General features: G+C 34.5%; 1 protein-coding gene across 1 annotated transcript in view; it reads left to right on the top strand.

Annotated features, from left to right (window-relative positions):
* LOC137657747 (adenylate cyclase type 6-like) overlaps positions 1-25000 on the top strand; it is an 855043-nt gene that overhangs the window by 268790 nt on the left and 561253 nt on the right. Inside the window, exon 2 of the mRNA XM_068392219.1 lies at positions 8052-8825. Within this exon, the coding sequence (XP_068248320.1) occupies positions 8052-8825 (774 nt within the window). The remainder of the gene's footprint in view (positions 1-8051; positions 8826-25000) is intronic.

The following is a 25000-nucleotide window of genomic DNA, read 5'->3' as shown; positions in this document are numbered from 1 at the left end:
ATATATATATATATATCTATATATATATATATATATATATATATATATATATATATATAGAGTGCTCCAAAATTGTTAAGGTGTATATATATATATATATATATATATATATATATATATATATATATATATATATATATATATATATATATATATATATATATATATATATATATAGAGTGCTCCAAAATTGTTAAGGTGTATATATATATATATATATATATATATATATATATATATATATATATATATATATATATATATATATATATATATATAATTTATATATGATCTAAAGTACTTCAATAGTTCTGAATGGTTTAGTTATGTGATTCTAATTCGCACAAAATTTTTTTACAAATGCCTCAATTCTCCGGAAAATATGTAACGAATGAATACACAGCATGCTTATAGACCTATGAGGAGATTATATATATATATATATATATATATATATATATATATATATATATATATATATATATATATATATATATATATATATATATGTGTGTGTGTGTGTGTGTGTGTGTGCTTTTCTGATATATTTGTGTGTGCCTGTTTATTTATATACATATGTTTGTGTTTCAACAGGATAGAAGTTAAAAGGAAACGAAGAGTGGACCAAGCGCTTACGTGTTTTTATTACACTTCATCACGGTTAAGTGATTTAAAAGTACATTCAAAATACAAAGGAAACTCTTTGATGACGTAGGAGAAAATAATTTGGAAATCATTGGAAAGCTCATTTAAAAAAAAAAAAAAAATGGTGTATACCAATACTGCTTCCAATTCGTACCGTACGTGCTGGTGTTAAGCATTTCATGAAAAATAATTCTTTTTCTTTGAGCAATACCTCTGCAAAGTAGAATTTCCATAGCAGCTTTCCAAAGGGTAGTGTGGTTGCATTCAAATGTCTATTTTAATGCTGTTAATGTTATTAAAGTATTCTATTTCAATTTTTCATACCTTTTTGTATCGTTTATTTATATCCTTATTTCCTTTCCTCTCCGGGCTATTTTTCCTTGTTGGAGCCCTTGGGCTTATAGTATCTTGCTTTTCCAACGAGGCCTTATAATAATAATAATAATAATAATAATAATAATAATAATAATAATAATAATAATAATAATAATAATAATATGCTGAAAAGGTTGCTGACAGTTACCAAACGTTAAATATTTAGATAGAAAATGCGCCCACACACACAGTTCACACAGATCCAACGCTTCCTACCCCTTCTCCGTTTTCTCACGAGGTACTCCCTCTCACCAGGGTATGACTACACCTTTCCCCCTACCCGAAGGACGAGGAATGACCGATTCGTCATACGTCAGGCAATGCCGCTAAACGTGACTAGAAATATATATATATATATATATATATATATAATATATATATATATATATATATATATATATATATATATATATATATATATAGCCAGACAATTGCTTTTTATTATATAAGGGTGATATCTAGGTTGCTTTAATCGTGGGCTTAGCAAGGACTGGGGCTTAATAGAAGTATTGAATATTTTACCAGCGCTGCTTTGCCCTCTCAGGATATATAATTTTTTTTCGCTTTATCTGGCTTACTTCTGCTCATTGATTGAGACTCAAAAGTTTTTGATACATTGGAGTGTCCTAAGCCTAAATATCTATATCTTCTCTTTGTGTAAAATTGTTCAAGTCTCTATACTCGTCTATATTGACTTATTGAGAGTCTTTCAAGATATTCGGTGATCCAACTATTCTGAAGAATTGTTTTAAATCTTTCATTCTTCCTTGTTTCTAGTATTGTTCTTCTGTCTGTTCTTCAGCTACTGAATCTCATCTTATGTTGGACAGGAACTTACGGTCTATTAATTTTTTTTTGTTCCTGATCTTGATATTATTCTCTGGCTGCGTCGTTCAGTTAGTTCGTTATGGTTATTGCATAAGATTTTTCATAATTTTGACCATCTCTTGCATTGCGATCTTCCTCCTAGACAAATACCGTCCTGTTCGTAATACTAGGTTTGCAGTTAATTCTAATAGGCATGCCTTCTCCATCATGAGGCTCATTACTACACAGTATTCGAGAAGTTTTTATTTCAGATGTGACTAGGTTGTAAATGATCTTCGCAATCAGGTAGTTGAATCGGTGAAACTTTAAAAGTTCACACTTGCAGCGAATGTTTTTAACACGTTGAAATAAGACTCTTTTTATAGTTTATATTTGACAGATCTATTCTAATTTTGTTATTGTTCTTAAAATGTGTTATTCTAATTGTTCATTTCTTTTCTTGTATTTTATTTGTTTCTTTATATCCTTTTCTTACTGGGTTATTTTTCCCTGTTAGTGCACTTTGGCTTATAGGATATTGCTTTTCTAACTACGGTTGTAGCTTATTTAGTAATAATAATAATAATAATAATAATAATAATAATAATAATAATAATAATAATAATAATAATAATAATATCCATCAAAATATTTATTTGGTGTTTTCAAACCATAAGTAACGATTTCAATAATTCATCTACAAAGTTATGAAGTCAGAGCTGTTGGAGCTGTTGTTTCTTTTTTTCTCTTTGAATATGAGACAAAGTAGACATCCACCATCTCTGTTCTTATGTGTGTAAACAATACAAAATTTTTACTCTTGTGTCTGTTTAGGGTGTTCCATCATAGACCTCATAACCTTCTTGTTCTGTAAGAAAAACCTCTTGTAGTTATACTTGTTTATTTGTTTATATGTTAACAAGCAAGCGGGATAATGAAAATATAATTTTTGGATGTTATTATGAAGGGTGGCCCAAGAGGAGGTTATGAGATTTTGAGCCTGATTCAAATCCAGATGGTAATTGGTAATCCTGGAATTACACGATATGAAGACAGGTCCTTGCCTGCCTTTGCCAATATTTCGTATTTCATTCTTGCCTTTACTTTGCATTACTCGTGACATAACCTCACCCCCATCCTTATCCACTTCTTTCCTTACCCCTTTCGTTCGTTACCCTCTTAATTCTTTTCTAATTTTCCTATCTTCTTTCCTTTGCCTCATAATTCTTTTCCTATCCTTTTCCTTACACCTATCCTTCCTTATTTTTTCTTATAATTATGTTTGGACTAAAACGACGTTATTTGGTTGTGCGTAATAACAATTTTTGCTCTAAAAAAAAATCTAGGATGCTTTGATCGCTTTATACTCACTAGTTGCTGAGTAGCTAGATAACGAAGGGCCTAGAAAAGAGAACAGCAAAAAACTGCTAAAATAGACGAGTATAAAAATTCTATTAAATCCTCCTACAATAGCAAACCCAAGTCTCGGTCTGCGCAATTGCCTAATAGTCTGGTACATTAACTCTTCTATTCCAATCCCCAAAGACGTCGCGTCCTTGAATGATCTACGTCTGCGCAGATCATTATAAAACCCTCAAAGTAAATTTGTTTTTATGACGGGGGAGGAATTATGAGAGAAATTGGGTTCCTGGGTGAAAAATATCCTTGCAAGGTTTAGTCTTAATTAGTAATTACATTAGTCCTCCTTAAGGAAAACGTCCAAAACAGCTAACCCTTACAATTACTACTTAATTCGTGTGTATTCATGTTAATATTACGAGAGAGAGAGAGAGAGAGAGAGAGAGAGAGAGGAGAGAGAGAGAGAGAGAGAGAGAGAGAGAGAGAGAGAGAGAGAGAGAGAGAGAGATTATAATTAACCGTATGCTATCTATTTTAGTGGATTATATTTCTCTCTATGGTAGAACCAGCAATTAACTATAATGGATGTCTTAAGCATCATTGAAGAGGGACGTTGCTGTATTTTCCAAGAGGAATGTTAGCATGTTTACGGTTGAGCGAAGGGTGGGGGTGACGGCAGTGATTGTGGTTGGAGATGTCATTCATTATAATTGAAGAAAGATGTTTATGGCGAGTCTCTCTCTCTCTCTCTCTCTCTCTCTCTCTCTCTCTCTCTCTCTCTCTCTCTACAAAATTATTTGAATAGTCAGTTAACGAAAGAAAGGCACTACAAGGATGGAATCTAGACAATGTTCCTCCTATCTACAAGAGGGGACCAAAAAAAGAACCCGACAGCAATAGACCTGTGTGTCTAACTTCAGTGCCTTGAAAAATTTCTGAATCAATTATAGTAGATTCAATAGTAGAACATATAGAGAAAAACAATTTACTGATAAACAGCCAATATGATTTTAAACAAATGAGATCATGTGTGATAAGTCTGTTGGGATTTTTCCTCATGTTTAGCATTTATGACAAAACCCGGGCAATTGATATTATATACCCAGAATTTCGGAAGGTTTTTGACAAAGTCCGTCATAAAAATTTATGGTTTAGCAAGCTAGCTGAATGGATTAAGGATTAGCTAACAAGCAGAAAACAGAATTGTAATTAATGGAGAAGCCTCAGAGTGGGTAGCTATTACAAACGATGTACCTCAAAGATCCGTCCTTGGCCCATTATTATTTCTGATTTACATTAACGATATAGATTTAGGATTAATTAGTAGAATAGCCAAATTTGGCGATGATACTAAACTAGGCATAAATGCCGCGAACTCGGAAGACGTAGAAGCTTTGAGAGAGGATCTAATGAAGCTAGGAGATTGGTCCAGAAAATGGCAAATGCCTTTCAAGTCTGGGAAATGCAAAGTCGTGTACATAGATTTTAGTTACCACAAACAGATAACTTACTGTTGGGTAATGAAATAGAAAGTGTGGACCGGGAGGAAGATCTCTGTATTATTATCAGCAAGGATTTGAAGTTCACCAAACAAAGCAATAAAGCTGAAAAAAAAAAAACACAAAAACTAATTGGTTACATAAAGAAACAATTCAAGTACATAAACAAAGGTACTATACTTCAGCTGTACACCTCACTAGTAAGACACCATCTAGAATATGGAGTCCAATTCTGGGCTCCCAAGTATTCAGAAGGATATAGATAGACGGGAATTAATACAAGCTAGGGTCACGTACTAGTTCTATTATTATTATTATTACTTGCTAAGCTACAACCCTTGTTGGAAAAGTAGAATGCTATAAGCCCGAGGGCTCCAACAGGGAAAATAGCACTAAGACAATTTGGATATAGACGGAGGAGGGTACGTATGTACTTATTTGATCTACAAACTTGACGACTAAAGGGACAGTTAATAGAGGCATTCAAATTTCTTAAAAGAATAACAAATGTAGGTTACAACTATCTATTCACGCTTAGCACAAATCAGTCCAGAGGTAACATACAAACTGAAATTGAAAAGATATAACACCACTCAATGTGGTAATTTCTTTACATACAAAATAGCAGATAAATGGAACAGACTTCCAGCGGATGTAGTGAACAGTAACACGGTAAACGAGTTCAAAAATAAGTTAGATAAGATTATAAAAAGTCTCTAAACATTTAAACCAAACCGCTCTACCCAAGAGCAAATGGAGTCTCCCCGGATGTACTAGAAATTCTTTGAAACATCCAAAATTCTTCTAATTCCTTGAAAAGCGGCATCGTACCAGTACTAGTGTAATGAGTTTAGTATATTTGTGTTTTTTCATATTTAGTAATTTTATTTTCTCATGTAATTATTATTTAGTATTTATATGTGGAAGTCCATTTTAAGTTAAACTTTCATTTCATGTTTTCAATACTTTTTTAAAAATATTCCCCATTGTACTTTTTGCTACTTGTTCCGTTCCCTCGCAATGTATTTTCTTTATCTTGATTCTCATGTTTTCGCTATCAATTTATTCTTGTTCCTTATACAGGATTAATTTATTCTTCTTATTTATGCGCTATCAATTATTCGCCTTTTATGCTGCCAATAGATTCTTCTTCCTTATATGCTCTTATTTTATTCTTCTGAAACGCTATCGATTTATTAGTATTACTTAATCACTATCAGTTGAATCAATCTTATTCGATATCAATTTAATTCGTCTGACGTATTTGCTATCAATTTATTTCGCGTTACTTTTCGCTATCAATATACAAGTATTACTTATTCGCTACTAATTTATTCGCCTACGTGTTCGTTATCAGTTTAGTTTCTAATTTATTCGATATAGAATAATTAATTTTATTTATTCACTATGAATTTATTCGTCTTATTCGCTATAATTATATTTTTTCAATTAAGAAAGACAATTTCATTTACGTACACATCAACATTGAAGGCAACTGTATGCTAGATAACTTCAGAATTCCGTAATAAAGTGACACAAGATCATAATTGATTGAAGTCACTCATTTGATCTTCATTTTTCAATTAGAGATTTCCATCGCTTCCTCTGGGACAAGAATAGACACCACTTCATCCATTTTTTCCATCTTATTCCTATTTAAATCTGGTTTAGTGGAGATAAGGACATTTTATTGTCTTTCCCTTCGGATTCCCAGAGGTGACGGATATATTTGATAAAAGTAATCAAAGTCTGGGATCTTTAACCAAATAACTTCGTATGGGGGGGGGGGGGGTTTTGGTGTTTGTGGTGTCTTGACTAGTTTAGCTTCAAGGATTTTTAGTTATCGAAAACATGCCGTTTCAAATTCGTGGTCGACTTAATCATCGTGGCAAAAATAAAACACATTATAAATTTTCTAATGGTCAAGAAGCAATTAATCCGTTTTAAGTATCACACACACCCATATATATATATATATATATATATATATACTGTATACATATATATATATATATATATATATATATATATATATATATATATATGTATGTATATACATATATATATATATGTATATATATATATATATATATATATATATATATATATGTGTGTGTGTGTGTGTGTGGTGTGTGTGTGTGTGAGTGAAAAAGTTGAATGTACGTATATATGGGGTGTAGTTTACATGTGTTTTATAATAGTTATATGATGCCCTGAATATTTCAGTTTCTATTGCAAAATATAACCTACACTTGTGAGATTATGCACTTGCCTACGGAAAGCTGCTATTACTATCTCGAGCTTAGGTTTATTTGTAAGAACCATACACATATTTACTACATATATGTGTGTGTACATCTGCACATTAGTGTTTCAAACACCGCTGTTGTCTGTTGAGAATGAAAGCCAATATTCCTAATTAGCTTCCTGCGCTTAATATTCAATCTTCTCGATTTGCTGGAGTCGAAGGACTGTATTAGTCTATTTTATCTTGAATGAAATTTCATTTGTTCCCGTTTTCTCTTGTCTGCTTGCAGTCTGATTTATAAATATATGAATTATTTTGTACACTTTGAAATATTTATTTTCATACTAACCAGAGATTGAAATGAAACGAAGATAGAAGAGATGGAATAGATCAATTAAAATTATAGCCATCCGGTTAAGAGGATATTGTGCATGGCATACTGATGGTAATAATAATTATGATAATCAAAATAAACCATTTTCTAAGGGATTATAATAATAATAATAATAATAATAATAATAATAATAATAATAATAATAATAATAATAATAATAATAATAATAGTTTCACGAGTATAATAATCGCCGACTCTTCTTTCAGTAATAGCTGTGAGGAAAATCGGAGACGGCTAAAATGATTTTCAGTTATACGATATTATTGAAGCAGGATTGTCGTCCAGCTCGGGCGATGGAGAGAGAAGAAAATAACTTTTTAAATGGTCTTAATTTAACTCCTGACTATTGAGCTTTGCTATTTTTCTCGTGCTCGTCATTTTCAGAATTACGTCTGACGACATTTTTCTATTGTTATTCACATTTTGTTTTCTGATATTTCTGCAATTATGTCTACGATTTTATACACACACACACACACACACACACATATATATATATATATATACATGTATATGTATATATATAATGTGTGTTTGTTTGTTTATATATTTACATGTGTTTATATATATATATATATATATATATATATATATATATATATATATATATATATATATATATATATATAATCAGTATTCCTGTGTTTAATTTAAAATATTTAGCCTTTCTTTGGAAGATAATGTAAATTGTACTAGTTAATGACACAACTTTCTTCCTTTCCAGGACGGAGTGAGCGTGGGTGCTCCTCCGAGGTCGTCCTCCCTCAAGCACTCCAAGACCAATGGGTCAACTCACACATCCTTGGATTCACGCCCATCGACGGGCGAACCACCGCCCAAGAAGTCTAACTGGGAGGTTATAGAACATTACCATAAGTCGGGCTTAGTGGGAGCTTCCAGCCCGAAGAGCCCGCCTGAGGAGGAGCAGCCTCAAGAAGAGATCGAGAGCATCCTTCTGGAAGCGCCAAAATGGTGGAACCTTTGCGCGCAGTGCCGTCGAGTGTTCCGGTCCCACCAGTTCAAAAATATTCACGTGGAGGTCTTGTACCAGAGGTACTTTTTGCGCATGAACCAGTCGAACATGACCTCTCTCTTAGGCCTCTTGATTGTAGTAGTGAAGGTGATGCTATTATTGACTTTATTTCTAGGACTGGGTAAGTTTTACATCCAGGGGATTATTCTGGGAACGTTCGCTCTCCTTTATTTTATCCTAGAACTGCTGTTGTGGCGCTCGAAACTATTAAACGAGGTCTACCTCATTATCTTCTCGTACTTAATCCTGGTCTCCTTCTTCGGGCTGGAAGCCTTAGTCGTGTTGAGCTACGAGCCTCGCACGGCCTCGGCCGGGGTCTGGGCCACACTATTTTTCATCTACATGACCTACAACCTCCTTCCCCTTAGAGTTCCCGAGGCTACCATCGGAGGCCTCCTGCTCTCCATCACTCAGCTCACGTGCGCAGCAGGCGTTGACGAACATTACCCTTACTTATGGAAACAGGTATGTGTCTACTTTTTATTATCTGTAATTTTGCTTTCTGTAAACCCGTAGTAAATCTTTCTGGTGATTACTGATTAGTTGTGGCTTCACAGAATTCTTTTCTTATGTGCTATTAACTTCCAACACTGTATTTGTCGTTCGATTTTTTTTTTTTAGGAATGGTCGTTCTAAGCAGGCAAGTTAATATTTTTTTACGGATTACTTTTTGTAAGTTTCACGTTTTGCTTGTGAAGTATGAAAATGGAACTAAGATACTTGGCTAGAAGTGGGATTAATTTAGAGTTTTGTTGTCACAAAATTTATAATTTTGGGAGATTTTATATCCTCTCAAATAACCACCATGTCAGTAAATGGGCTGCCTGTCCAGCGCCACCGTTATCCTGAAATTCAATCCATCCAACCTCCAGTATCTGTGTAATAACTAAAAAAATAATGTGAAATACGATTTTCTTGTGTTATGTTATAATGATTCCATCTTAATAGCACTTTAAGTCAAGGTTTAGTTAATGTCTTCACAAAGTTAGGTTCTGATGATCAGTTTTGTCTTTTATTCCCAAAACACAAGTTGATTTATTTCGGTTTAATTCTGGTCAACAAATAGTATACAAGGCATATGGTTTTACAATCAAACTGTTTCCATCAAATGACCTGTATAATACCGTCATAAGAATGGTGATATGATGAAAGTTCATCAATATTGGTTTTGGATTTTTCAATTTGTTCCTCCACGAAATACAAACCCGAGTCCTTTAGGTAGGGAATATGTTTTCAACACGAGCTGAACTTACGTTGAATCGTTTTAACGATCAGGTAAGCGACAGGTGGAAGCGAGGGCGAGGAACTCAGACCCCCAACTGTCAAAGTCTCATGTACTCAGGTGTACTGAGTACGAACATGCTGATGCACCTTTAATCGAACTTTTCATTTTTTTTTCTCAGGAATTGAATGCTGGCAGTTGATTGTTATGATGTGAAGCAAGACACTTTTACGTGGGAGAATGAACTTTACATCCGGATTTTGTTAAACTGACCATAGATCCACTCTCTCTCTCTTTGCTCCTGTTAGAGAGCATGTTTTTATTCATTCCCGTGTGCTGATTGTAGGTCGTGGCCTCCTTTGCTGTTTCAGGCATATGATTTGAGGGGAAGGAAGAGAACTTTACTTCTTCTTTCTGTTCATTGAGTGCGTCTGCTATTGCCACTCTATTTACACTCCTGGCTGGATCCCTGGGGAGTATGTTTCAGGAGCAAGAAGCCCTCTGACCTAAGTCGGTGGGATTTTAGGTTTTGGTGGTGTGAAAGGTTACCCCAGTGTTCGGCACATCCCATGAGAAGGTGGAGGCTCTTCTCCATTTGTTCTACTGATGACGGCAAGTGTGACCTAAGGAAGGTATACTCCTCAAATGCCAGTGTCTCCCTTGGTAATGCTAGTGGTAAAGGAGGTGGTCATTATGTCCCCAGTGTCAGTGTCTCCTGTGATGTCTGCAGTAGTTGTCTTTCCCTGGGCATAGATGGACCCCGAGGCCGAAAGGACAATTATTCCCCCAGTGGTGGGGGTCGGAAGGTTCTCCGTGCATCTCCCCTGATCTGGTCATTCCTTGCACCCCTTCGCCCTTCTCATGTGCTTCACCCCTACCCATGTGCCTGGGGTTTCCGCTGCCTTGTGAGTGTGACTAGTTCTTCCTGTGACAGTGTTCCCCAGTATTGTGTTTTCTGTTAGAGCAACATTTGTTGATTCTCCCCTTGGAGGAGAGTCGTTTTCTGGGTCTCTCAGAATTTGACATCTCTGCTTGCAGAGGCTGAAGGGAAAGTTGGAAAAAGGAAAAAAACGTGCATGTTCTTCCTTCTCCAACACCTATTCCTCGTCGTTTTCATTGACTTCTGGCTCTATAAACAATTCTAAGAAGAAGTCCAGTCCACTATAATCGTAGGAAGAACTCTTTTCGACATCAACTCGTTGTGCTTGAGTCACCTGGGGCCGATGCCATGCCCCTGTGTCACGGATCGGGGTCAAGGCTCTTTACCAAGCCGGGCTCAGGTCTCAGGCTACCCAAGCGGGACTGGTGTTACAGCTCCGTCCGTGTTCTGACGCACGAGGTCTGAATCAGTGTGTAGCCTCTCGGATCATTAGCTACCTCTGCCGCTAAGTGGGACAGGTGTTACAGCCCTTGCTATCCTTGTGTCTAAGCAGGACATAGGTTTTATAGTCGCTTGTTTTGGCCACCCATTGCCAATGCACGAGTCAGTGGCAACCCTGGTAGCCAGATTGACTTGTGTTGGCCGAGTGTTTTTTTCTGCCGTGCCCTGGTTTCGAATCCCGGGTTCATTTGGTAGCCTAGCAGGATATGTGTTCTGGACCCAGCCGATGCACAGAGCCAATGAGTTACTGGTCTCCAACTACTCTGGTGGCTGGTTTGGCTGGTGTTTGCCTTGTGTTTTGTGTATGGGCTGGGGCCATAACCCCATGTCACGGTTCCACACCTCAGCCCGTTGGGTCCCCGGCTTCCCCAATATCCAGGTGGGACAAATTTGTTTAGCCCGCATTTCGGCCCACCCCAGGGCCAATTTACAGAGCCGGAGCATCGATCCCATGTCATAGCACCAAGACTCGTGCCCCTAGAGCTGCAGTTTGGGTCCCCATTGATTGTTGTAGGCTCCATGTTCCCCCCACCCACCAGGACCAATGCAGGATGCTAGTGCTGTGATCCCATGTCACACACCCTGCCCCACCTTGGTCCACCTGGGTTTTGGATCACGTCTTCCAGCAATCCAGTTATCAAGAGGATAGGAGTTTACGACCCTGGACACCCCCCCCCCCCCCAGTTGATGAATGCTGATAGCGCTTTGGCATTCTCCATCTCCCTTTTTACCGGGACATTTGACTCCTGCTCCTCCCTCAACCTGCTATACTTTTGTAGGGCAAGTTAAGAGGATGGAACATTTTGAAACTTTCATTGTGTTTGAGTGCACTCCAAGAGCAAGATAGTTTGGTTAAGGCATCTTCTCCCTGGGGCATAGGGATGTGGCCCATCCCTCCACCCTGTCCAGCAGAAGAAAGAATATGAGTACTCCCTTCGTGTCTGCCATGTTCAGTACCAGGGATCTTTTTCCCACTGTTACTTACTGGCCTTCCTGAGCCATTGTCAGTCTCTGATAATGGGGTCATTTCTCTCCTAGGAACAGAACAATCTTATTTGGCGAGGGGGTTTAATTGCCTGAACAACCTGTTTTATATTCTTTCCTGGCTGGGTAAGAGCGTACTCAGAATTCATGTCCACCTGGTCGGAGGTGGACAATTCCAGCTCAGTGTTTTGGATGGATGCGTGTGCACACATTATTGAGTGGCACTTTGGTGCCCCTCAAGGGCCTGAACCATCTCTGGGGTTGCCTGGTCTCCCCATTCTGTGACAAGTTAGCTCAGTTAATTGGGAACTTTACAGTGTGTAATTATGCCATAAAGATATCCTGGCCTTTCGTAGATCCTTGCAGGACCACTTGCAACTTTATGGAAGGAGCCAGTGCATGTATGCATGGAGGGTGGTTGGCAGAAGAAGGAAATAAGAGGGTTATGCTTTTTCATTGTTCAAACACCGCCCCACCCTTCATTTACGTCTGAGATTAGGGGATTTCTTGCTGTGTCTTTAACCAAGCCAGCAAAGGCATAGGGCTGAGCATTGGGTAGAGTCCTTCAGGACAGTTACTTACTACCCTCTTCAGTCCCTCACCCCCACCCCTTTTCTCTCTTTCCAATAGAGCACTCATCCTTTCTCCAGCATCTCTGAGAACCCCGGTCTTGCGGATATATATGGGAGGGATGTTGGACAGGAACATGCTCAAAATCATTTGAGATGATTCTCCCAACTAATGCAGTGACTCATCCACTTGGTTGGAGACCGGTCATCGACCTCTCTCCGTAGGATGAGTATATGTTCAAATGAATTTCAGGATGGAAACAGGGTTGTTCCATCAGAGAGGAATATCTGAAGGACACATGCATTTAGTTCCCATGTGTCAGTCCATGAGAAATACCTCACTTCTTCCTCTACAATACAATATACCAGTTCAGGACTCTGGGCTCTGAACTGGTACTGCTTCACAGGTGTTCATTCAAATGTTCACCTTGGTAGTAGCTTGGTGCCACTAACAAGGATACAACTGTAGATGTATCTCGAGTGGCTGATCCTGGCCTCCTTTGTTGGGCAGTTGCTACAGGATTGAGTTCGGCGTTTTAGTTTTGTCATGATCGGGGTATTGTGAAAGCCCCAGTCAAGGTTCTGTCTCTCAACACTTTCTGATGCCTTATTATCGGCGAAGAGTTTTGGCAAGTTACGTGGTCTCTTTGAGAGGTAGAAGGAGCTTCTTAGTCTAGTGGCCATGGCCGAACTTTGATTCCACTGTGGCATGACCCCAGGTTCGATCCCTTCATCCCTTCTCTCTATGAAGCGTTGAGTGGCATGGAGAGGAAAGGCTTTTGTGCCCCTTGAGTGCTGTGTGTTACTATATGAAGAAGGCCCGACACCTCAGACCTCAGTGTTGGCAACTCTTCCTGAACACGGGGAGAACTAAGAAAGAGGTGTCTAGAACACAATCTCTTTCAGACTTCATGAGTTGATCCGTTATGCATACCACTCAGTTGCTAAGAGTCTATGTACCAGTTAGGTCAAGAACTTGCGAAGTTTCGGGCTAAACCACACCCTTTCCTCCAAAAAGAATTTTTCATTTATTCTAAAGGAATACCCACAAGTCCCTTGAGGCCTTGGCGCTTGGTCTCGTGGTGGCTGCTCAATTACTGTTGTAGCAAGCCTAGGTTGCATATGGGGTGGTAAGCATCTTGTCTTTGGTAATATATAGCTGTAAAGCTAGAATGGAGGCAGAATGAATGGCTCTTTATCTATATATTCTCTTTGCCCCTCTCTTTGGGACGAAACAGTTAAAGCGTTACATGCTGGATCGACTTGATGCCGGTAAACTACACTTCTGAGCTCCATTCTTTAGAACCTAGAGAAGTTCCCCTTATATGCTGTGGAGGATGGTGGAATATATATCAATTTGTTGGTTAACGTATGTCAGGTTTATTATTCCGAACTGCTATCCCCTTCAGGAGAAGAAATCTTTTGTATTATGTACTAATCTTCTTGGACAGACCGGGCCCTATCACACTATTTAAACCAATGATAGACAGTTGCTGGAGTCATCTCCTTCGCTCCCGTAAGATATGTGGTAGATTGACATTTCTAATGAAAAAAAGAACCTACCATTTCAGTTTTAGGGGTATTCCTACCCACCAAACAATGAGTCTCCGACCTAAAAGAGGATGGTTTGTATTTCGCGTAGGAGGAAATCACAAACCTGATCATTTAGGTTATACTTCCCTCCTTATTCACCCTTCTCAGTCCTGAGCCGAAAGGTCATAAGTGAAGAGACTTTGACAGGTAAGGGGGCGGGATCTCCTCTCTCTCTCTCTCTCTCTCTCTCTCTCTCTCTCTCTCTCTCTCTCTCACCTATCGCTTAACTCCTAGCTAAAACGGATCAACGGCAGTCAGTCTAGCTCGCGCTGAAAACATATTCTCTACCTAAAGGACTCAGGTTTGTATAGCTAGGAAATATACAAATTACTTGAAAAAAATTGTGATGTTTCGAGGAAAGATTTGCTTATTCCAATACCAATATAGTTAAAAATGACTTCTCTTAACACCGTTAAAATGTGTGTTTTATTGTTCAACTGTTAAATTGCAGACTTATTTTATCAGTAATTTTTAATGAAAGTTGTTTTCAAAGACCATTGATATGAAGAAATACTTATGTAGAAGTTTTAGATGCGGTATTTATTATACAACACAACAGATGTGGAACATTGATTATGTGCAATTGTTAAACATGGGTTTAACAATGTCATGACGGTTGAAATGTAATTTTATTTAGCCAAAGCCATTCGCGTATGGAAAATATTCTAAGTGGAGATCTACTTTAAAAGAAATATTTCGAGTGCCAAAGCAGAGTTCAATCCTGTATAATTAGTTTCCATTCTAACAATGTCCTTAAGGAAGTTAGTTCCGGATGGAAGTTTCATATTTAAACCCCTAAAGTAACCGTGTTGTTTATTTTAGCTTTGTAAGAAGGCTAAACAAATCATATGGATTTAGTACTATATGGAGAGCATTATTGAATTCGGCATAGAGTAAATATATTTAGTTATGTAGGCAACTCCCTGAAAATATAAACAACTAAGAATTCGAGAAATATGAGTCCCTTATTTTACGTAGGAAATCTCTCAGTATATCCAAATTGACTTTTGAATATTTAATGGACGGAATACTGTGTGATCTTATGGGAATATCCAGTAGTCTTTTTCACTCTTGCCTCTCAATATTTAATGACAGCCTTTGCTGTTTTGTCTTTTATGTTTAAATCAGATCATAGAATTATATGGGTGGAAATTATTTCTTTATAAAGTTTAAATCACTTCCGAGAATGGTACAAAGGAAAATAATGCTTCATCTCTGGGCTTTTATACACTTTACAGAATGGTTGAAATATATATCTTTTATTAGTTGTTTAAATAACTCTATGAAATAGTTGATATTAGTAGTATTCTTTTGGCTGATATGTTGGAGGTCATTTATTGAACATGAACGGTTAATATCATTGTTTAGTCTGATCGATTAGAATACTATGAAATTATAATACTGGATATTTTGATTTTGTCTAGGTATGTCTTAAAACTATAATGATTGAAATTTAAAAGTCCTTAAACTATTATTATTGAAAGTTGTGTGTCTTAAAACTCATTACTGAAAATTAGATAATTTCCTTAAAATGACTATATTTTATGGTCCTCAGATTGTTCAGTCATAAACTTCTGTACAATATAAATGAGATGCTTATCACTCTCTCTCTCTCTCTCTCTCTCTCTCTCTCTCTCTCTCTCTCTCTCTCTCTCTCTCTCTCTCTCTCTCTCTCTCTCTCTCTGCGTTTCCACGTATCATGTGCAACAGTTAGTAAACCTTAGTAAAAGTTATATTATTTATGTCAAAGCAGTAGGTACCATAAGAAAAGACGAGTACTTAAGATGATGTGTGTTATGTTGCCCTAGCTTGTATCATCTGAAAGGTCACAGGTTGAGAGGGAAATGCTGGTGGCTGCGAAGATGATACTCAATGTCTTAGACTGATAATGCCTCTTTCCTTTGTGCTTTGTGGAGGTGAAGCGAAGCATATATCATGTGTGGGGGTTGGTGTGAGGAAATGTCTTTGGTTTCGTGTTTAGACGTCTGTAATTTTGAATAGTAAGTAGGGTGGCTTCAGTTTCAGGTATAGAGAGACAGGGAGGTCGGGTGTATGTATATTTTGATGAAGTTTTCATTGAAATTTCATTTTTTTTTTCTTTTTCCTTTATGACGCTCGATATTAACCTTCATATTTTAAGTAGATCTTAAACAGGGTTTTACAACCATCATATTGATATGCTTGAAGAAAAGATTAGGCCATTTAATGTAATAATATTTTTTTTTTTCGGCATATTACATAAAGTGCTCTCCTCTCGTATAGAATTTCACACCAATGTTTATTAGAGTTTACTTTGAATATATTCTTGAGTTTACGGTATTTTCTAGTTCATCTTAATTCTATGAACTGGTAGATTTAGAGAAGTGGTTTGAACCAGAGAAAAAAGAACTCACTGCCATTGAATTACAAGTTTTAATAGCAAATAAGAAATTTATTCCAATCCGATAACGACAACTCTTGTTAACCTACTTAGTTCTCTTATGATACTGGAAGTTTTATCTCCACAGCAGTAGAATACTCGTATTATTAGAGGTTCTCTCTCTCGCTCTCTCTCTCTCTCTCTCTCTCTCTCTCTCTCTCTCTCTCTCTCTCTCTCTCTCTCTCTCTCTCTCTTATTTATCGCGTAGTAAATCTTACTCCATAACATTCGAGTTGAACTCGACAAAGGAGAGTTTTATTTCAAAGAATGCTTCAGTTCAAGTAATGAATTGCCATTTAGATAACAACCAGAAAATTTAAAATCAGATATTATCAAGGATTTACAAAGTTTACACACACACAAACACACACACACACACACACACACACACATATATATATATATATATATATATATATATATATATATATATATTATATATATTATATATAATATATATATATATATATATATATATATATATATATATATGTATATATATATATTATATATATACATGTATATATATACATACATGTATATATATATATATATATATATATATATATATATATATATGATATATATGTATATATATATATATATATATATATATATATATATATATATATATATATGCATATATATATATATATATATATATATATATATATATATATATATATATATATATATATATATATATGCATATATATATATATATGCATATATATATATATATATATGTGTGTGTGTGTGTGTACTGTTTTTATGTGCATACGTACATTGTATAAGAATTACAGGAAACAAATGACGTCACTTATGACATCAAAATTGCTTTTTTGACTTTTTTTTTAAATCATTGTAAAATACCGTAGATCCATGTGCTGCATCTCGGACGAATGCCTCTGACAATGCCAAGGTCTATCTTAAATTCTCATAAATTCTTCAGTAGTCTGTAGTTCACCTCGCCACCAAATGCCATTCAAATGCCTCGAAGTATTATATTCGGGATATTTTCCTGATAGAGGAACTGACACAGATGAATACGTAACAACTGACCAATTATTTTGATTTGAGGCGAAGATGAGAACTTGCTGCTTCGGTGGAAGCGTTTCAAATATTCATTCGTTTTTTAAGTCAAGATGCTGACTTTGTGTGAGACATATCTCGCTTGGTGTCGAGTGATCTTATCTAGAAGATCTTTATGAATATAACGTTCTAGAAAATAGCATTAGAACTGGACATCATTTTCCCTGTTGCATAATGCCGCCTACACGAAGCTCGAATTAGACCTGTTTTTATTGTCTTGAGTTTTACAAGACAGGAGTCAGGTCTTGCTGGATTTTCTTTCCAAAGATTAGTTATCTAGTAATTCCAGCTCTAATATGTAGACATTTGTTAAAGAATGTCTCGCGTGTTTCTTTCGCCTTAGTGAAAACTTAAACAGTAATCTCATGTATACTTTAGACTAAAGAAACCAAATTAACTCTTTCTGTATCTGTCTTTATGCTTTCTCTGCTTTTAAATACTCCAAGGAAGAGATGGATGGCCACGGGTCTGGTGTTCCTTGACTTCAAACTTCCATATTTAACTCCCAATAGGACTTTTCCCACAAGCGTCCCGTATCATCTAACAATGTAAACATTATTACTGTATTAACAGCATTTGCCTGCATGCATTTCTTTCCATGAGATTTTTTTTATTTTGGGTTGATTTTAGACGTATAGGCTTGTGTGTGAAATTTTTTTCCTACATTAAACTTTTAAACATTTTTTTCTTTGATTGTTTTGGAAAGCTCGCTCTCTTTTTATAACTTTGAAATTAAAAGATGGATGAGCATGGGATGAAGAGCATTTGGTAAACGAAATGAGATTATTAAGATTAAAAGGACGCTTTCTCTAAAACGAAAAGTATTATAAATTCGACAGCAATTTTAATCCCTGTTATCCCGAGTTCATGCTTGATGCACGTTTTCTGGTGTTGCCTCGTGAGAAGTGGTTAGAAGAAGAAAGAAATTTCCCATGGAAACAAAATTTATGTACGAGGACGCTCCTGTAAGGAACCAAAGCGTTGATATCGATTGTGGGGGAGGTTGAAGGATTGGAAGCTGTTCAGATGTAAAGTTTTTTTTTTTTTATGAATTTATGAAGAAAGGTTAAAATTATGAATAAAAGGGATCAGTGTGTTTTAGGTTTTTGGGTCATGTATAGAAAATGGACGATATGAGCTTAGTGAAAATGTGTGTACTTCTAATAGTTTTAGCTAGTATACTCTGTTTGATGAGACGGATATCTTGTTGAAACGGAAAAGGTCTACATTTAACGGAAGCTTTCAAGGAGCTGTAAGATAGAGTTAAGTAGAGTAGTGTGTGCTTAGGACTAGGAGTTGGTCGGAGAAATGCAAATGAGTCTCTTATATGAAACAGATGATGTTCTTGGATTTGCATAAATTCTTCATCCTTGATACCGCCCGTATGAGTTAAATGCGTCAATAGCTGCGATACACATATACGTACACACACACTCGCGCACACACAAACACACACATACAAACACACACACACACACACACACACACACACACACACACACACACATATATATATATATATATATATATATATATATATATATATATATATATATATATATATATATTTATTTATTTATTTGCGTGTGAATGTATGTCGTACCCACGAAAGGAAAAGTTAATATGCATGGATTTTATTCATCAGGTCCCATCTGTCGGGATTACTACACACACACACACACACACACACACACACACACACACACACACACATATATATATATATATATATATATATATATATATATATATATATATATATATATTTATTTATTTATTTATTTGCGTGTGAATGTATGTCGTACCCACGAAAGGAAAAGTTAATATAATGCATGGATTTTATTCATCAGGTCCCATCTGTCGGGATTACTACATTCACACACACACACACACACACACACACACACACACACACACACACACACACATATATATATATATATATATATATATATATATATATATATATATATATATATATGTGTGTGTGTGTGTGTGTGTATATATGTGTGTGAGTCTATATTTATATATTTATAGAACAATGTTGGGTCTAGTCAGTACCTGAATAGTTGACAACTTGGATTGCTAAACTTCATGGGAAAGTTGACATCAGAGAACGTCCGTAGAAGTGTGAACAAGGAATACCCGACTAATGCTCAATCCTACCACGACAATTGTGACCTGGTAAAAACTTTATTAAATTATAGCAATGCCTCTTTAGTGGAGACAGTTGAAGATATGCATGTTACTTTGGCAAGTCTATATTACTGACAGTTACTACTTATAGATAGTTAGGAAATCATTCATTCTCTCTCTCTCTCTCTCTCTCTCTCTCTCTCTCTCTCTCTCTCTCTCTCTCTCTCTCTCTCTCTGAGAATCTTGTAATTTCCTGAATTTGCTGAAGAATGGAATATACCTCCACCCATAATCTTATTAAGACAAGCTGCACGGAACCCTGCCCTCTAAGACGATATACTTGTGGAGGTCAAGATGATTGACACCAGAAGTAGCTTGTGGACTCCATGGGGCCTACTCTCCTTCTATTTTACTCTATTTCATTCTATTTATCTCCTCTTCCCATCCCATGAACGTCATGATATTCCTTCTCTCTTTCTCTCTTCTAAAAAGATGTTTTCGCTGAAGTTTCAAATTATTGAAATATGACAGGTGTTTTAAAGCACATTGAATTGTCATATTGTGGAACTTGTTCATCATAAGTATAAACAAGGGTATTTCAGGTTTATTTATAAATTATTAATAGTATTGTCTAATTTTGGTCAATGGATAAATATGAATATTTTTCCTCAAGATAATTTTTTTTTTGAAATATACAGTATTAAATTTTCTACTAAGACAATTTAGTAATTGATATAATCAGTTACAAGGTACATTAAAAAAAAAAATCAATATGACCCACACTGTAATTGATATCATCATCCCTCTGCCTCCAACACCGCGGGTCTCAAAGCAACTCGTGTCTTTCCTGAGCCTTCTTCTCTAGCCTTGTGTCGCAAGGTTCTCAACCAAGTAAGCTTGGATATTCTTCTTCTTGAGAATTCCAGCCGACAATATCACGAACTTCTATCCAAAGAACAAATGCCTCAGACATGTCCTTCCACTCCCGTCTATATATATTCTTTCTATGTTATTCCACACCCGCAAATTTTCTTAGTTCGTCCATCCATCGTCTTCTTTTCCTTTACCCTGCTTCTTTTACAATCTCAAGGGACCCATTCTGTTATTCTTAATGCCCATCTGTTATTTGTCATTCTCATTATATGTCTTGCCCACGTCCATATATATATATACATATATATATATATATATATATATATATATATATATATATATATATATATATATATATATATTATATATATATATGTATATTATATATGTGTATATATACATGTATATACATACATATATATATATATATATGTATATATATAAATATCTCTCTCTCTCTCTCTCTCTCTCTCTCTCTCTCTCTCTCTCTCTCTCTCTCTCTCTCTCTCTCTCTCTCTCTCTCTCTACATATATATATATATATATATATATATATATATATATATATATATATATATATATATATATATATATACATACACGCACACAAAATGGCATTATCGCTATAAGAAAGCTTCAGATTTAGAGGGGCAAATGAATGAAGTCCACATTGCTGAAGTTTCTTTTTTTTATTTCCTTATATATATACTGTATTTATGTATGTATGTGTGTGTGTATATATATATATATATATATATATATATATATATATATATATATATATATATATATATATATATATATATATATATATACACGCCCACACATATATTGACACTGACACTCCTGACTTTAATCAATGTAAATATCAACCATGATGGCATTTAATATCGAATTCTACCTTTGGGAATATATATATCCAAGGATAATTTATTCATGATAAATGCATATGGCTGGGTGAGAATAGCATAGTTATTCCGAGTTCTTTGCTGGCATTGTTTCAAGGAGGTGTACAGGTTCGAATCCGTGCCTAGCCAGAAGTATTTATCATAAATAAGTATTCGGTGGATATGCATTCCCAAAGGTAGAATTTGATATTAAATGCGGTTGATATTTACACACAAATACACACACACATATGTATATATATACTGTATATATACAGTATATATATATATATATATATATATATATATATATATATATATATATATATATATATATATATATATATATATATATATATATATATATACATACATACATACTTGTGTGTGTATGCAACTTCCGTTAATTATTACTCACTCTGCCCTGTCATGTGACTCGTGATATTCTTCAAAGTTTATTTTCGAATAGATATAAACTTTTATATAAAGTTCAGTCGTCATACCGTAATTCTTGTCCTTATAACCACAGAATGATGCTCGGTTAATATATAATCATTATCTCGTTATTAGTTTTTTGTTCGTCTTTTCTAGTCCTTCAGCAAGTTCTACTACAAGAAAAACTATTTTTTTTTTTGTTTTATGTAACACCCGTGTAAATGAGTATGTAGTTGGAAATTTTAAGTCGTTTATGTATTCATGGTATGTCTTTCAATAACCGGCTAGTTTTTTTTTTTTTTTTTTTTTTTTTTTTTTTTTTTTTTTTTTTTTTTTTATGCGCTGTATTTACATGTGTCATAGCATATTTCGTAGCGATAATATATATCAGAACGCTTATAACATTTTATACTGTGGATGAAGACACGTATGTTTTAGAATTTTATTTTGTCGTAAAAAGTATTCAATATATTCCCAAGAACGTTTTGAAACGGTAAGTGTAATCAAAAGTGCTAAAATATGTGAAGCGCTTGAAAACATCTGATAGACTGAAGATTCTACGTGTAAATGGTGGTGTAGCCAGTGATTTTAGTCTTCTAGAAGCGTAAATGTTGTAGAGCCTGTTTAATAGGGGCTTATGCTGTTGTAGCTAATGATTTTAGCCTTCTAAAAGCGTTATAAACTTCGTGGAGTCTTTTCATGATAAAGAATTAAAGTAACTATATTTCGTCAACCTTTGCGCTATTTTTTTTTTTTTTTTTTTTTTTTTTTTTTTTGATAAATAGTAATTCAAACATTAAATAACCTTATGCTCTCTTCAAATAATTTCGAAAGCTCCCTGGATTCCAAAATACTTCGTGGAAATGAAGTCCGGGCTTTGAAATCTGTGGTTTATATAATTATGTAATAGAAACCTGTGGATGTCCATAAGGAATATTCTATACCTGGAAATGGTTAGTTTGATTAAAGAATCCTAATATAGTAGTAAATTCTCTTACAATAAACTTCCTTTTGTGATTATTACATGGAGGTACTTTATTTCGACCAATGAATGCTATGAGGCAATCTGATGTGTGAGCATTATCATTCTTTTATTATTTATTTATTTATTCATTATAAAGCCATATGAATTGTATGTATAAAGGAAAAAATATTTTGTTTTATGGGAATCTTTTTACGGACCTTGCATCTGCTATGAAAATATCTGCAGCATTAAGTTATTCCATACTGATGGATCTGGGACCTATTGCTATATGTTATACTGTATTATTATTATTATTATTATTATTATTATTATTATTATTATTATTATTATTATTATTATTATTATTATTATTTTGTTCTCTGGAATTGAGTTCAGGAATAATTTAGGTTGAAATATTATTTTCTCTGTCGTAACTAACGGCTGAAGGTAATCTTGGATGAAAATAGAAAAAAATTAGGCAATTTCATTACTATACACACACACGCATATATATATATATATATATATATATATATATATATATATATATATATATATATATATATATATAGATAGATAGATAGATAGATAGATATAAAACCTATAGGTATATGTATATATATGTATATATATTTATAATTTATCTATATATTTATGTATATATATGTATATATATTAAATATATGTATATGTATATTTTTATATATATGTGTATGTATATATATATGTATATCTATCTATCTATCTATCTATATATATATATATATATATATATATATATATATATATATATATATATATATACACACATGTGTATATATATATATATATATATATATATATATATATATATATATATATATATATATATATATATATATATATATATATATATACAGTATATATGTATATAAATATATTTATGTATATATATTTATATATATATAAATATATATATATATATATATATATATATATATATATATATATATATATATATATATATATATATATATATATATATATATATATATATATATATATGGGTGTGGCTGTGGATGTTTGTGAACGATCGCGCGCATTTGCGTTGGTGTTATCGTAAAGGGTAGCTATCTAAAATAAAATCCTTGTATGCACTGTATGGATCATCGAAGGCCTAACCATACATGACGTATGTCACATTGCCTTTTGAATAAGTAACCTCTTGCCTATGACTAGTTTTTTCCTTTTGTTTTCCTTTGTTTTATGGAGTACTGTAGTATATTTGAACGGTAACCCGATGGGCTTAGATGCGAATGCGCTAAAGATTTGGCAAAGAGAAATAGATTGAAGGATAAAAGAAGATTAAAGTTTGTATGAATTGGGAAAAAATGAGTTAAGCAACGGGAAAAAAAGGATATGTGGAACTTATGTTTTCGTTTATGCCTTTTATTGAACTTAATTAATCAGGAGATTCTAAAAGTAATATTTTCATGATTATTGACAGTCGGTCAGATGTCAGTTTAGAACTAATAATACGGCTATTTTGTGCATAACCGAATTTTAATTTGATTTTACCATTTATTCAGTTAATGATCTCTATTCGTTGCTTTGACAGATTCTTCAACACCAAAGGTTTAAACTCCATGTAAAATTGGCATATTAGATGTATATCCCATTATGCATACACACACTCACACACACACACACACACACACACACACATATATATATATATATATATATATATATATATATATATATATGTGTGTGTGTGTGTGTGTGTGTGTGTGTGTGTGTGTGGATCCTTCTCTCTGGTTACGGCTCAATTTTTCCGTTGCCTACATATAAACCGAATAGTATGGCCTATTCTTTACATATTCTCCTCTGTTCTCATACACCTGACAACACTGATATTACCAAACAATTTTTCTTCGCTCAAAGGGTTAACTTTCCTCATGGTAAGGGTAGAATAGACTCTTTAGCTATGGCAAGCAGCTCTTCTAGGGGAAGGTCACTCCAAAATTAATTCATTGTTCTCTAGTATTGGGTAGTGCCATAGCCTCTGTACCATGGTCTTCCACTGTCTTAGGTCAGAGTTCTCTT

Source organism: Palaemon carinicauda, chromosome 18 (genome assembly GCF_036898095.1).
Source record: "Palaemon carinicauda isolate YSFRI2023 chromosome 18, ASM3689809v2, whole genome shotgun sequence".
Lineage (NCBI taxonomy): Eukaryota > Metazoa > Arthropoda > Malacostraca > Decapoda > Palaemonidae > Palaemon > Palaemon carinicauda.
The sequence above is the reverse complement of the archived record's forward strand: the minus strand, read 5'-3'. Positions and strand labels throughout refer to the sequence as shown.